We start from the raw sequence: 16172 nt of genomic DNA on the forward strand, positions 1-16172 counted from the left end.
TCTTGAACAGTCCTGACTTTCGGAGTACCCAGGAGATGGCGTAGCTTGAATTCCTCTAGCTTTTAAATGTCTTTATTGTTTCTTTTGCAGTGTTTCGTCATTGTCAGAGTGCTGCAGGTTCATCTCTTTACCTTTGTGAAGTCTAAACACCTTTATGCTCACTTAAAGGGACAGTTCAGTTTTAGTCTTGAGTAAACTTAACACTTTCAACTTTGCACGTAACAGATATTTTCTGTATTTGCCTAACTGCACAGATTTGGTTGTGTTGATCTTAATAGAGCTTGAACTCACAGCTCTGTTTTCTTTGGTTTCTTATTAAACTGCTTTGTTTAATGGTTCTTTTTGCTGTAGTTACAGTTGACTGAAGGGAAGGAGTAGCGCTTGACTGTAATTAGGCTTTATTAAGTGTTTTTCAAGAACTGTATGTCTTTACATGCTTGCCATCTCGACACGAGGACAGCTTGATCCTAATTATTTGTGGTAGAGCAGAACAAACAAATGCAATTTTTTTCTTCGGCTAGCTTTTTATCTTTTACTTGAAAAGGAAATGTAATTATGCGGACAGTGATCCAAACGTAGATTGTTTAAATTCTTAATTTGCATCAACAGTTCCCTCAGTGTACTTTCCCGGGTATGTAACCAAAGTAGAAATGCTATTGATGACTAATGTTTAATGCATGGCTCGACAAATATCACCAAAAATATTCAGACAAGTAAATCTTTGAAATGAGGCAGGGAAAAAGGGGTTTGATTCAGAATTATTAAATGAGGCAGGCATACAATAATTGTATATAAATATGTGTTCTATAAATTCACTACCATTCTGTATTTTTGTTTTGTTTGTTTGAAGAAATTAATACTTTATTAAACAAAAATGCATTAAAGAGATCCAAATTAACTGTAATTTTTTTTTACAAAAGATTTGTAAAAAAAAAAAAAAAAAAAAAAACATCCACTCTTTCCAACTTTTTGGTCATGAAGGAACCCAGGTTAAAAAATCTGTCATGCTTTTCTCAAAAATGTTAAGCCGCACAACTGTAAAATGTTGGTTAGAATGATTTCTGAAGGATCATGTGACATTTAAGACTGGAGTGATGGCTGCTGAAAAAAAATAAACATTTAAAAATATATATATATAAAATATAAAGCAGTTATTTTAAATTTTAATCACATTTCACAATATAACAGTCAGTTATTTCAAAAACATTGTACTGAAAATGTTATTTTATTATATCGTTTCAAGTTCCTGCATTGGAAGTGCATCTGATTTAGTAACTGTGTGTGTGAATGTGTGTGTGTTTGTGTTTATTTTACGTAACTAATGTGACAGCAATGTACTATGGGTACTGTATGCTGCCTGATGGAACGTACTGCCTTGCCCCGCCGCCTCCTGGGATTGATGCCAGCCCTTATTACACCTCGCTGGCCACTGGCATGATGCCGGCTCCTCCTGCATCTAGTCCTCCTCCTCCCCCTGGCACTACACCTTTGTTGAATCCTGTGGCTTCAATCCCATCAGCCCCCGCTGCAGGTCCAGTCACGGTGTCAGCTCCTGCGTCTGCTCCGCTCTCACTTTCTGGTCCGGCCACCTCTCCAACCTCCAGGTGTGCACCCTGCTGCCTTTGCTTTCTACAGAGCTTGACATATTTCAGAAGTCCTATATTTGGCTTTATTTTTCTTTTCATCCATCAGTTCTCGACCTCCTCAAACCGCCGTTGCACCCATGGTGCCGGCGGCTGCCGCCCCTGTCGCAGCCATCATCCCTCCTCCTCCCGACATCAAGCCTGTCATTGACAAACTAGCTGAGTATGTGGCCAGAAACGGGGTGAAATTTGAGAGCAGCGCGCGTGCCAAGAATGACCCGCGGTAAGCAATTATGCTGCTGCTCGTTACAGCCATCCTTTAGATACGAAGGTCTCACTGCTCCTATTAGATTACTGTAATATGTAATAACTGTAAACCTCTCTCTCTGTGTATGTGTGTGTCTTCTACACCCTAAAGGTTTGACTTCCTGCAGTCCTGGCACCAGTACAACTCATATTATGAGTTCAAAAAGCACTACTTCATGCAGAAAGAAGGCCTGAGCATGCAGGAGGTAGTTTTATGCTTTCTCTTTCTTTTTAATTTCTCCTTTCTTTCCTCTCTTGCAAACTGTTTTTTGTTTTCATTTAAATCCACTATTAATTACAATTAAGTATATTTATTGAGCACATGCTGTTATCTAAGGTGACTAAAGGGAATAGTTCACCCAAGCAAAACATTTAGCTGAAAAGTACTTCTAATCATATAACCCAAGATGTATGTTTGTGTCTTTATCTGAACAGATTTGGAGAAATTTAGCCTTACATAACTTGATTAACAATGAAGTGAATGGGTTCCGTCAGAATGAGATTCCAGAGTAGAAAGCTGATAAAAACATCAGAAGAAAGCCACATGACTCCAGCCCATCAACAAATGTCTTGTGAAATCAAAAGCAGCTTGTTTGTAAAAATCACAAAGGTGTTTCTAACTGCTGCTTCAGGCTAAATAACGAGTCTTCTATTATATCCATAATATTGCTTTCTGCAGTGAAAAAGCTGTCTCGTCTGAATCAGGAGAGAAATATGCAGAAACAGAAACACCATTTACAGGTGAACTCTCATTCTGTCGGCACCCATTCACTTCAGAGGATCCATTGGTGAGCAAGTGGTTTAATGCTAAATTTCTCCAAATCAGTTCAGATAAAGAAAATAAAAGATATTGGTAACACTTTTTAATAACGTTCTGTTATAAGTCATTTATAAATTATTAGTTAATGATGAACGAATCATTTACAAAACCTGACTATATGTTCATAAATGATGAATAAGTGGTATGCTAATGATTTACAAATGTGTTGTAAGTTATCTTAAAGTTGAAGTCATGAAATAAATCAAACTGATCATTAGTAGATAGTTTATAAGAAAAAAAAAATTATGAACATATAGTCATGTTTTGTAAATGATTTGTTCATCATTAACTAATAACTTATAAGTGACTTATAACTGAATTAATAAAACATTACTTAAATGTTAACTTATCATTAATTAATAATTTATGAAAGTATAGTCATGTTTTGTAAATGATTAGTTCATCATTAACTAATAATTTATAAATAACTTATAACAGAACGTTATTATAAAGTGTTAACAAGATATTCTTTTAAAGTACCATTATTACAGGAACAGCCCCTTGTCCTGTGTGAACAATCTCTAAGTGTGCATAGGACCTTGTTGTTTTTTAATACTGACAAACGGTTTTGCATAGTAATGGGATGCTAATAAAACAACATTGCATATCTAGCATCTCATTAACTACTCGTTTGGTTTGAGAAATTGATTTTTACCAACTTAATTAATCATGTTTCGTAACCTTCAAGGTTTTGAATACTTGGTGGCTCTTCTCCAAGGCCACTTCTGCGGATTCTGCATTACTGATTCAGCCCCGTGTATTTTTGTTTATTAATTTCGCACATTTTCAGTGAGAGAGCCTTGATTTAAGATTGCTGCATGACTTGCATCAGTAGAAATATTCAAAATTATCTGTATTCAAAAATCAGTACATGGATTTTGAGAGAAATGTAGTGTTTTACCATCCGCGCCCAAGATGGTAACTTCTGTGACTTATGGTTTCTTGTGTACCGGTGGGATAAAACAGTTGAAATATAGATACAACCCCCAGCCCCCCAACCCCCCAAATAATAGCTTAATGTAGACAAATTATAAGTCAGTGCAGTAGGCAGATTACTGCCTTATGGTCCTCTTTAGTAATGTAGAAACAGTGCAGTACAATAAAGTAATGCCATTTAGTCTAATTGTAATTCAATAAGACAATTCAGGACAGTGTAAAGAGTGTAATATAAGGGCAATTAGTAAACCGTAGAGGTTTTGTGCAGTCGATACAGAAGTAGTTTATGCTGATCCTTGCTCTAGTTTTACACTGATGTACTGTAGAGAGAGATTCGGCAGCTGTTTTCAGCAGATATAAAATAGGATGCATCTCATCAGTTACATCAGTTTGCTGGTTCAGTTTAATTTAATTTTCATAGTCAGCTGTTTTTATGTTTAGTATCTTAATTTATTGTAATAAAATTAGTATCGAATTAAGCTTGTTTTTAAAAATTTAAATTATTAAAGGGGTCACATGATGTGATGTAAAAAAAAAGTTCCTTTCTCTTTGGAGTGTTACAAGTTCTTGGTGAATGAAGAAGATCTGTATAGTTGCAAAGACTACCACGCCTACCTAAAACAGCTCATTCTGACACGCATGTCTACATCACAATTTGGGAAGATTTGCATAATGCTGCCCAAAATGTTCATGCAAAGAAAGAAGGTGTAACTTTTATTCCCGCTGTTGCCACGGCACCAAGTTTTTGAGATGCTGCGTGTTTCGTTTTGAAAGCGAAACTACTTTGTGTAGAGTATCGCTTGCACAAATGCAGACATAGTTTTATGTTGCGTTGCGTAAAAACACAGTATAAGTCATTATAATCAGTAATTATTTCTCCACTGGTTGCAACAGATGCCTTGTTTATAATGTTTTTTATTGTTTTTTGACCGGTACACGGCATCACATCAGGGTAAGGGGCGTAACATTTCCATCACACACTTGAGGAATTCGGCCAATCAGAACGCACTGGATAGCTGGCCACTCAGCGTACACCTCGCTTTTCTGATCGATGAGCTTTGTAAAAATCTACGCGTTTCAGAACACCGGGGCATAGAGGAGCAACAGTAATGTGCATTATGTGTTTATTTAACCTTAAACCACATAAACACATTTTATTACACCAAATACACAAAATAATGTTCTTTTTAGCAACATCATTTGACCCCTTAAAGCAAAATTGATATCAGTGATAGGGAATTATTTCAATATTAAAATAGTCTCTCCTCTCCCAGTCTCGGTTTAATTTTAAACTGCATTTTCAAGAATTTGACTAATGAATGATTAGTCAAAAATACTTTATGATTAGTTTTCAGTGTTTTCACTAGAATTTAAATAACATTGTTTAAGAATTGTTTAATATTTTCCTCATAATATGAATTGTTTTCAGACAGTGGGTTTGTGCTTTAATTTCTTTTTACTTTAATAAGGATTTTATTTCCTTTCGATTCTCCAGTAAAACTTCATAAGCTTAATCAATTCAGATAGCATTGATGAATATGTCCTTGATTATTTAGTCAAACTGATGTAATTATTTAAAGTTAGTCTCTTCTATCCCTTTTTCATGTGCAACCTGCTAAATTTTACACTTAGCCAATGCTATTGGGCAGGATTGTTTGTTTTTTGATTAGTAGAAAATTATTAACCAGATTCTTTTTGGAAATCCATTTAATAAAGCCAATAGCACACTTTAACATTGCTGTGTGTGCTCAGGCTAATCCAAGTTTATTAAGCAACTGGTCTCAGACTGTGAACAGCAAATGATGCCAGTCTTGACCGCTGACTGCCAGAAAATGACATCTTGATATATTTACCAGTCAATTAGTCATGTTGACTCGAAAAAGATGTCAAGAAGAACAGGAATAATTAGGGCTGTTAATTCCCATCTCCATCTTTTTTTTTTTTTTTTGGCACATTTCTTTTATTTTCAACTATTTGTTGTCTTGTGTATTCTGCCTCTAATGGTGTGTGTGATGCTGTAAATCCATTATGCTAAAACTACTTGTTGTTTTCCCTGTCATTGCTGCTTATTAACTCACTGGTCATCCTTAATGGATTGAGAGGCAAGATCGACTAACTGTGCAGCTGTGCGTTATTGAATATAAGGAACATTCCAGTGAATTGAATTAGAATAAGAGGGGTTTTATGGATACATCTGCCTGTAAGTGCTCAGAGTGGCCTTTCTGTATTTCTCCTACGCGTGGCACTAGCTAATACAAATTTTGTAAGCAAGTGATAGACTGACATTATGTTTACAGTAGAATTCCACCTGATTCATCATATTATCTGTATGGTAGAACACATAAATGCTTTAAGTAATCGTTGACCTGTGATCTCTGTAAATGAATCGTATGCTAATAGACCCATTCTCTGCTTTAAATTGATATTGCATGTGCGCAGCTCAACGTTGAAGTGATCTAAATTCAGAGTTGCCGTAATCAGACCGTTTTCAGGTGTAGTAATGTGGCTTTATTTTTAAGGAGCACATTTTGCCTGTAAATTTTTTAACTGTTTAAACTGTAATTTAAACTGTAGAGCATGGTCCTATTGCAATACGAGGATCATGGGTTGGATTCCTAAGGAATGCATGAACTAATAAAATGTAGACCTTGAATGTAATCAAGCCACTTTAGATAAAAGCATCTGCCAAATGCATAAATGTAAATGTTAAGACCATAACCGTAATATGTGCTTCTGAATAATAATTATGTTCGCCTAGAGGAATTACCTGAGTGGCTATTAGGAAGACATTAAGTGTGTGCTAATCAACTGGTGAATTAAAAAAAAAATACCTACTATTGTAAAGGTGTCTTTCATGATTATTTATTAAGTTACTTGAGTTGGACTCTCATGGAAGGTTGCCAAAGCACTTCTGCATGATCTAATTAATATTCACTGTACCTTAAATTACTGGGCGTACATACATAACAAGGTTAGATGCTCAGAATCCGTTAGATGGCATGGCATGGCATAATGAAATAGGAAAAACTGGATGGAACTGAAGATATAGTTGCATATATGTATAAAGTAACAAAAAGCATCAAATTACAGTTTGTTATGGAATTATAAGAGTTGGTATCAGATGTCACTTGCACAAGTTTACACACATTGAGTTGAGTCTGTAGCTCCCGTTTTTTCCACAGTGTGTGATTATGATCAACAGTTTGACTGAAGATCGTCCTTCCCTTAATGAGACCGCCGGCTGCGAGCTTTGGCTGTGTGTCTCTGTCGGTGTGTGTCTAGGTCAGAAAAGTGAGGATCAGGCTCTGATGTGCGGTTTTGTGTGTGCTGCACTGCTTTCATCCGGGGCTAAGAAGAGACTTTGGGAGCTCAGATGAAATCGATTCCTTTTCCGGTTGCCATGGCATAGTAAGCAAACTCTGGCTCTTTGATTCTTCAGAGTGTTCTTGAGGGAAGTGTTTCTGGTTTGATCAGTTCACTCATTCATACCTTTAATGTTCTTGGATATCAGTTGAACATGTTCATTTATTGTGATTAATTAAAGTAAAATGCAAAAAAAAAAAAAAATGATAGCATTTAATTCCTTGGTCAGATATGTTTACTTGCATGGGTTGTTTTACATGATGATGTAGTAGCAGACAGAAAAATATGGAATAAGAATATACAAATAAAATAAAATAAATTTATCATAACATAAAATAAATCCTCCGTTAACCTTTCGGTTAGCAGTTCTTAATAGAACCATTTTTTTTTTTCTTAGTGCGAAGAATATTTAATGGGATGGTTCCATGGATGTTAAAGTTTCTTTGTGGAACTTTAGATGTCAATAAAGAACCTATCTTTAAGACTGTCCTATCATCACTTTGTCAGAAGAGATTCTAGATCTTCTATCTACATCTGTCTAAAAATGGAGCTTGGAAATAAATAAGGAATGAAAGGAAATACGAGCTTAGGAAATTGAGGGAAAAGAGGAAGGAAAGTGTTTTAGTGGGAAAATTAGACGAAATGTTCCATTGTTGCAATCAGCGCAACAACGCTGTGCTCACAGCAGGAACTTTTGTTATTTGCTTACCCTGCCAGTAATATTGTCTCCAGAGACAGAGCTGGGCTACGGCTTTAGCTAATTTCCTCGCTTCTTCAGAACTTTTTTGCATTATAAGCCGTGCAATTTTTTGTTGTTTACTCATTTTGAATGTCTTCCACTCTTATTTGTACTTCCAACTGGGTGGCAATCATTCCAGCTGCCGGATGTGCTGAATGCTTCCCAACCTCTTAAAGCTTTGGCTTTGCTTTGGGAGCACAAAATTCGACATGCATTCCCAAAATTTACTGGGTTGAGAGTTCTGGAGATCCCTTGAGCTCATTTTTGGACTGCTGCTAAGCATTGTCTGAAAGAGCGATCAAGTTATAAACAGCGGTCCCAAGTAGTATTTGGACTGTCTTGGAAGCTTAAAGGAGTAGTTCACCCAAAAATGAGAGTTTTGTCATCGTTTACTCACCCCATATTCCAAATTTCTATGACTTACTTTCTCTTATGGAACACAAAGGAAGGTATTTAAAAAGAAAAAGAAAAAAAAGAAAAGTATTTTCAGTCAAAGAAAACAAGGTTCAATATTGTTTGAACATACGTTTTCTTCATAATCTGTTTGTAACAGCTTTAGGGTTAGTACATTTCACTTTTAGATTTAACAGACCCTTTAAATCACTCTTAAAATATCTGAATAGTATTACATAAGATCAAGCAAAGTATCCAATCAAGTGGCAAATGCAAACAAATAATGATGAGATATATCCACAGAGATATATATATGGCTTAAGGCTATAGTTTCTTTTATGCAAAATACAGTTTCACGGTCAGTATATTTTCTCAGTTCAAGGCTGGTGTTTCAAGAACTTTTTAAATTATGCTTTTCCTGCATGAGTATTTTGTTTAATATCATCTTAAATTGCGCGTTTTATCACGTCATTAGAGTGAATAAGTGAACTGATAGAAAATCTGAACCATGTCTAAGCACTGTCAGATGAAGCGAGTTTGCAGTGCTTCTGCATTCATGCAATTCAGTGCTTTTTTCATTTAAATCATTTTGGAGGATTTTTATTTGCGCGGTCAGGATAGAAATCCGGAGGTTCAGGGGAAGGACAGAGGAAGCCCCAAGCCTGTGAAAATCAATTTATTCTTGTAACTTGTGCGCATACCTCAAGGACACCATCCCACAACCTAGTTCTTTGAGTATCATACTACGCGATGGAAGTTTATGTGGTTAGTCATATTTCACCAACACCCGCTGCCTCATTAAAACCAGTGTCCCTCCAAGTGCCTGAAAGCCCTTTTTTTGCTTATGGGTGAATAAAAGTTGTATCAAATTAATAATAAGGACAGAATATCCCAAGCACACGCGCAGGGGAACCACGATCTAATATCTCAACACGAATGTTTTCTTTTTTTTTTTTGCATTGCATAATGTTCCTTTGTTCCTCCTCACTTATTCAGGATCCACTTTGGCTTTCACAAAGTTCACCATCCCTGTAAATTCGTCTGTCTCAGCCAGCATCTAAACTTGATGTTCTGGGATCTTCTTCAAAGCGAGTGACATTTGGTTCAGATTTCTCCTCCTTCGCAACGTCTGAATGCTTTAAGTCAGCTATATTTAACCACATATCATGTATTTCCCCCCACTTAGTATTATTTTTTCGGGAAATATGTGAGGGAACTTTTGCCGTAAAAGCTTTTACAAGGCAGAACAAGACTCTCAGGGACTGCCAAGGCTTGACTTTTAGAGGAAGATGTATTGTTCTGGATGGTTCAGGCGCTTTGAATCATTTTTAAGGTCAGGTGAGGAGTTTGACTTTAAAGCTGGCAGGTTCTTAAAGTCACGATTCTTGTAATTGCGACCCAGTCTCGTATTAAAAACCGTCTGCTGTAGCCATCATCACAGTTCTTGAAGCATTCTCTTTGAAGAACATGTTCTTATGTTTAATAAGGTCTTTTTAAACATGGTAATGGTTGTTCCGGAGCCCATTGCCTTGGTTTATTTCTCCTGATCAGACCTTTCTCAGACAAGGTTTTTATATCAGTTCCATTAAAAACAAGTCTAGTATGGCACTTAATGTATTTATCAAAGACAAACAGGGTCTAGGGAGTATGTCAGATGATGGCTTAATGTTGTTGTTTCTGTACTCTCATTAATGGTCTTATTATTTGATATTTCAGTCTTTTGACTGTAAAACTGCTAAAGATCCTCCAAGTTAATTTGAATGAAATCGAGTACATTTTGTTCTTGTTTGGCAATCTAGAAACCTGAAAGGGGGGTATAGTTTTGCTTGATTTGCGGAGGTCCCGACTCCTAGTTAATATTTTCTTGTGTAATAATGAAGGCTTTTGGCTGGTCCCTCAACTTCATAAATCATCAATATTGTTTATGTGCTGCAGCTTTTCAGTTTCTCCATGAGACTTAAATGCTGCACCGCTGACGTTTCTAGCTCTGAGGTTTTGGCACGCACTCATGTTTAAATGAAATAGTCGGCCTTTTAGCTGCTTTTAATGAAAAGTGGAAACATTTCTCTGCTGTTCCAGACCTCTGTGTAACTGAGCTTTTCATTTGATGTTTTTTTTTTCTCTCCCCGCTTTCTTTTAGATTGCATGTAATGAAAAAGAGTGGATTGATATTTCATACCACCAATATATATATATATATATATATATATATATATATATATATATATATATATATATATATATATATATATATATATATATATATATATATATATATATATATATATACATACACACACACACACACACCCAGTTCCTCACAAACTTTATAACGTTATAAAAAATTTGATCAAGAATGATCCTCCACTCTTGAGCAGCTTATTTTATACATAAGAATGATTTTTTTTTAACTGCACAGAGCTTTCTTCTAGAATTCAATAGTGCATATCCTCTGCTTATAACATGGCTCTCTAGAATACTTGATTCTTATTCATAGTATTCTGCTGATATTTTTGTAGAATAGCTGCTGGACTATATACAGTATGTGAATGTTGTCCCTGGCAGCCAATTTCCTAGATAGCTAGTTTCGTCTCTCTCGTAGCACAGTGCTTTCTTTTTGTGCTAGACTAATTTCAACTTAGATCAATGTTTGATGTATTTTTTATTTTTATTTAATTATGTGGTTTTATTTGTTTATAAGCAGCCATCTAGGCAATGTAATAATGAACTGTCGTTTGGTCATTATCGCAAAGTAAACCCCTTCGAGGTCTTACAAAGCTGCTTCACTTTGCATGGGGATCCAGATCAGCCTTCTGAGGTTTAATTTGTGATAATGAGTGGCGTTATCCCTTGCATATAATCTTTGATATTTTTTAATAAATGTGACGTTTATTTATTTATTTATTAAATAATTAAATAATTCTCTCTGCTCTCTTACTTCAAGTTTTTGCTTCTGCCAATATTTCATGGTTTGTTTTCTTAAATTAAAGTAAATTAAAGCTTTCGTTTTTAGAAGTGTTTATTTTTTACCCTCTGGCATGGTTTCTGCATTCCCTTTCATATCCAACAGACTGCTTTAAAAACATGAAAAGTGAAAGACAGGAATTATCTTTCTTGTGTTTGTGGTTTTTGAGGACGGTACGAAGTGAAAGACTTGTCCTGCGCACATATAATATTTTCCAAATACTGTAATTTTTTTTGTTTTACATTGTTTAATTTTACACTGTTTTTTTTTAGTGATTAGTGGTGTTACCTGGAGGCGGTTAAAAAAATATAGGGCTGCAATAATCTCTTCATGATTTACTTTGGCAGATGGATGTTCGCTACACATGTCAGTGACTTTGAGAATTGCCTCGAGCACCAGAATCTCAGCTACAAAAGTAGCGCTTAAAGGCTGTCTGCACATTTCTAGCAGCGTGCCACTTTACAGCCCCCTCTAGGGCACTTTTACCTCAGCTAAACCATTTTTGATCATGTGTCCCGCTCTCTTTTTTTAATGTACATCCAAGGCTCCATCTTCCCTTTGGTTCAAGCTGACATACAATGCATGAACAAGTGAATGTAATCCACAGGGTCTTGAATATAGACTACAGGCAGTATGTGGAGGAGGAGACTGACCACTTTGCAGAAAAATGAATCAGAAATTGCTGTGCTCAATATAGTGGGTGTAGGAAAGGGTGTCATTCTTTTATAGGAAATAAAATAATTTTTTAACATAAAACAGTCAGTTAACTTATTAGTAAAGACGTATTTTGGTCTGTTGCTGGTCTATAAGTAGATTAGCTGGACAAGCCTCGAGATAAAAAATTTAATTTAGTTTTCAGATTTTTTGTGTTTCTGTACACTGGCATTTAAAAGTTTGAACTTAAGATATTTGCATTTTTTTTTAATGAAGTCCCTTATGCTGGGCTGCATTTGGTAAGAAAAAAAAGTAATGATATTAAATATTTTCAAAATGCAAAATAGCTGTTCTCTGATTGAATTTATACCGAAATATAATTTTTCCTGTGATGCCACTGACATTACAGCAGTCTTCAGTGTCACGTGATTCTTCAGATTCTTCTTTCATTTTTGTTTGTGCCTCTCCTTGCACTCTCTTGCAACGTTTGCTTCTCATCTTGTCCTGTCTCACGTCTCACATAGTTCACTTAAGGACCAGCTGAGGTACCAGGGTATGTGCTTTCTGTCAAGTCCCAAGACTCCCTGATTCTCTCGTACCTACTTTAAAACCGCAGCCTGTAATTACTGCAACTGGCAGGCCATTAGCGGCAGTGCAAGAACAAACAGCAGCTCTTCCTGTTCACTTCTGTGGTGATTAAGCAGGCATATTTGCAAACCCCAACCTCTGTTTTAATCCTATGAGCTGAGTCTTTGTCTTTGAGCGTCTGCTTCATCAATTATAGATTGCATCTGTAATTAGAACCTCTTTGTCAATCCTAGCATTCTGCACACCGTAACCTCCATTATTATGTCTATTCTAATTGTAAAGAAAATTATCCAGTATGTGTAATCAAAGCCTTGATGAGTACAGCTTTACTGTATAAGCGCCCCAGTGTTTCTGTGGTTATTTTTGAAATAATTATTTAGTTTTATCCTTAAAAATGACAGGTGGGTCACAATGGATTACTTTTTTAACACTTTCAGATGCACCAGCTTTAAGTTTTTGCAGCTGTTATTAAGATAAATGTTCATTTTAAAATACATTTGATTATTTCTAATCTATGTTCATTCATAATACCTTGTCGAGATTTGTTTTATATAACTTGAAATGTTAAGCATTTATTACATGTAGAAATTAACATTGGTCAAAAAATGCTATAAATAATTGTTTGTTTCTAGTTTTCTTATATGCAAGTACTTTTCTAATGTTTACAAATGTACTTTTTTTTTTTTTTTTTTTTTTTTTTTAGAAGTGTTGTTCTATTAAAATGCATGCTTAAGCAGTACATTAATGCAAATGACAGTTATAGTAAAGTTGTTTCTTAATTTTATGTGTTAGCATCAGCAGCGAGAGTGCTAATGTTAGCTGTGCTTATCTAGTCTTTGTCTTTGTAACTCTGTCTTTACCATCTGCCTACAACAGTAGTCCTACCAATAAAACAATGTTTTAATGGACAAATAACATTTGCAGAAGTGCTTTAGCAAAAACATGAGCTTTGCATTTCTGCCTAAAACCCTCCCTTTGCCCAAAGACCTCCATTGAAAATGTCTTGTCCCATAGACTTCCATTGTAAATGCTTTGCCCTGTAGACTTCCACTGCAAATGCCTTGCCCTGTGGACCTTCATTCTAAATGTATTGCCCCCTAGACTTCCATTTTGAATGCTTTGTCCCATTGGCTATCATTGTAAATGCCTCGCCCAGTAGATGTCCATTGTAAATGCCTTGCCTCATAGATGTCCATTGTGAATGCTTTGCCCCATTGACATCCACTGCAAATGCCTTGCCTCATAGACTTCAGCTGTAATTGCATGGCTGAAGACAGTTTCCTGTTTCATATACAAGTTGATGAATGTGTTCTATGTTTCTTTCTCCCTTTTTCCTTCCCTCTCTTATCCCTAGCTCTCCTCAGTCCTCCTGCTCATTGTCAGACTTACCATATCTTAATGTATTTTATCGAACTTTATAGTCCAGTTAGCTCTGTGCTTGCATCTTGAAAACCACTGTCCTTGATCTGTGCCTGTGTCTCTTTATTCGGTCTGCAGTACTTCAGCTCGCCTTTGAAGAGGTGAAAGAGCCAAAGAGCGCTTCAGTCACCCTGCTTTCTTTGTTTGCCGCCTTTCATTGTATTCTCCTCTTGGGAAATGAACTATGTTTGCACCTCTCCTCCCTTAGCCTTCCATCCCTTGTTATTCCAATTTTTTTTGTTGTTTTTTTTAATCCATTGTTATAGTGCCCTGCTTTTCTGAGAGCGGGAAGGGGACACTATGACAGGGCGGCATTGGATTCGTCAGATAATCCGACCATCCTCGGGCCAATGCGTTGATGGCTTGATTAGTGGAAATAATTAAACCGTATGCAAGGCCTCCAACAGCTCATTTAAACTGAATAATTAAGAGAACAGGGGCAGCATCACTAAATAAGTCACCAGTTTCTTTAAAGCAGTATTTTTGATTTGTTGTTGAATGCACTTTTGTTTTACTTCTGACTTTCTGGAATAAGAAACCTACTTTTGTTTGTTTAAAAACAGTTTTTGTTGTCACTTTCTGTGCTTTCTGCCACCTGAACTTTTAGAGAATCCTTACATGTTGTTACACACATGGTTTTGCCACTTCTCAGAAGAAAGTCTGTTTTGTGAACTATTTGCAGTATAAGAGTTTTCAGTCTGTTTGACATCAAAGTTCAGTTCGGTTTGAGTTAGGATGTGAGGAACCTCACTAAGGAAGAGTCTGGAATTCAATATGGAGAACATTCTGGTTTAATGTGCCCAATTAAACTGATATTGATGAAGTACTGATGACGACCGCACTTGCGGGGCATCAGTCCCACAGCACCAAAGCCTTTCCTGTTGCTGCTTGTCTCTGCAGAAAAAGCCTGAAGTGAACAGCTAACCTTTTTTCGCATCTTTGATGCAAGACAGATGCAATAAGCATGTAATATGAATCACAACCATTTGCTTTTGTAAATGTAATTGTTTAAGATCATGACAAGTTTTAACACGTAATTGTATCATGTTTGGAATGACATTTCAGCTTATGATGTGGACTGAAATGTCATGCAGTCAGTTGAAATATTGAAGCATCTTCAAATAAGATGAGATACAGCAATACTGGTACTCGAACATTTATCATAAGCTCATGATCAAGCTCATGATCAAGATGGCGGCGCGACCACATCGCGAGGCTCAGCGTCTTACCAGATTTCGGAAATTAGTGTTAATCTACCTGGTTATTTCATTCGTGTTCGCGCGATTCAGTTATGCGAACTACATCTATACTAAACAGTCACTTTTGGACATCAACAAACAGTGTTCCAACATAGTTTTAGATCATCCTTTTGACTTCAGCGAACTCCCGCCGGAGCTACTGAGATCACCGCGGACAAGCGGATCACTCGTACCGACCGGAAGTTCTCGGCGTCGGCGTCGAGACCGTAAACAAAGACGGGGAAAGCGTGGTGGGCTGCGTGCTAAGCTAAGGCTAAACCCACATCGACCAGCTCTGCCCAGCATCTTCCTTGCCAATGTACGGTCTCTGATGAACAAGATGGACGAACTAAAGATCTGGACCCTCACACAAAAATGGCTTATGGACTGTAATGTTATGTTTTTCACTGAAACATGGCTCTGCAACAATGTCCCAAGCAGCGTGGTGCATTTGGATGGACGCTCTTTCTTCAGGGCTGACAGAGTAGCAGCAACCTCTGGTAAAAACAAAGGTGGTGGAGTTTGCATTTATGTTAACAAATCATGGTGTAAAGACTCTGTCATTGTTGATACCCACTGCTCTGCTGATCTGGAGTTCCTGATTATCAAGTGCAGGCCATTCTATCTACCACGTGAGTTTACTTGCATTGTTGCAGCTGCAGTTTATGTACCTCCGGACGCTAATGCTAACGTGGCTATGAAAGAACTCTGTGCTGCTATTAGCAAACTACAAACCCTGCACCCGGATGGTGCCTTTATTGTTGCTGGGGACTTCAATCACTGCACTTTAAGATCTGTTCTCCCCAAATTTCACCAAAATGTCTCCTGCACTACAAGGGGACATAAAACACTGGACCATGTTTATACTAATGTGACTGATGCCTACAAAGTCACACCCCTCCCCCATCTGGGTCAGTCTGACCACCTCTCTTTGTTCCTGCTCCCCAAGTATACCCCGGTTATCAAAAGTGTGAAACCTACAATAAGGACTGTTAAAATCTGGCTGGAAGGTGCAGACTCCACTCTTCAACATCAGTTCCAGCACACAGACTGGAGTGAGTTTGCTGCCCAGGCCACCACAAACTCCCGGATCAACATTGACAATTACACCAACTCTGTCCTGGAGCACATCAACACATGTGTGAGTAGAGTGACCACACACAAAAAA

The 16172-nt window shown here is 36.9% G+C and overlaps 1 protein-coding gene across 1 annotated transcript in view; it reads left to right on the forward strand.

Moving 5' to 3' along the window:
- The window catches only part of LOC127986706 (splicing factor, suppressor of white-apricot homolog), an 87814-nt gene that overhangs the window by 27344 nt on the left and 44298 nt on the right, over positions 1–16172 (forward strand). The window contains 4 exon segments of the mRNA XM_052589032.1: positions 1331–1604; positions 1693–1866; positions 2002–2095; positions 7097–7109. Coding sequence (XP_052444992.1) covers positions 1331–1604; positions 1693–1866; positions 2002–2095; positions 7097–7109 — 555 coding nt within the window.

This window comes from Carassius gibelio, chromosome B21, assembly GCF_023724105.1.
Source record: "Carassius gibelio isolate Cgi1373 ecotype wild population from Czech Republic chromosome B21, carGib1.2-hapl.c, whole genome shotgun sequence".
Classification (NCBI taxonomy): Eukaryota; Metazoa; Chordata; class Actinopteri; order Cypriniformes; family Cyprinidae; genus Carassius; species Carassius gibelio.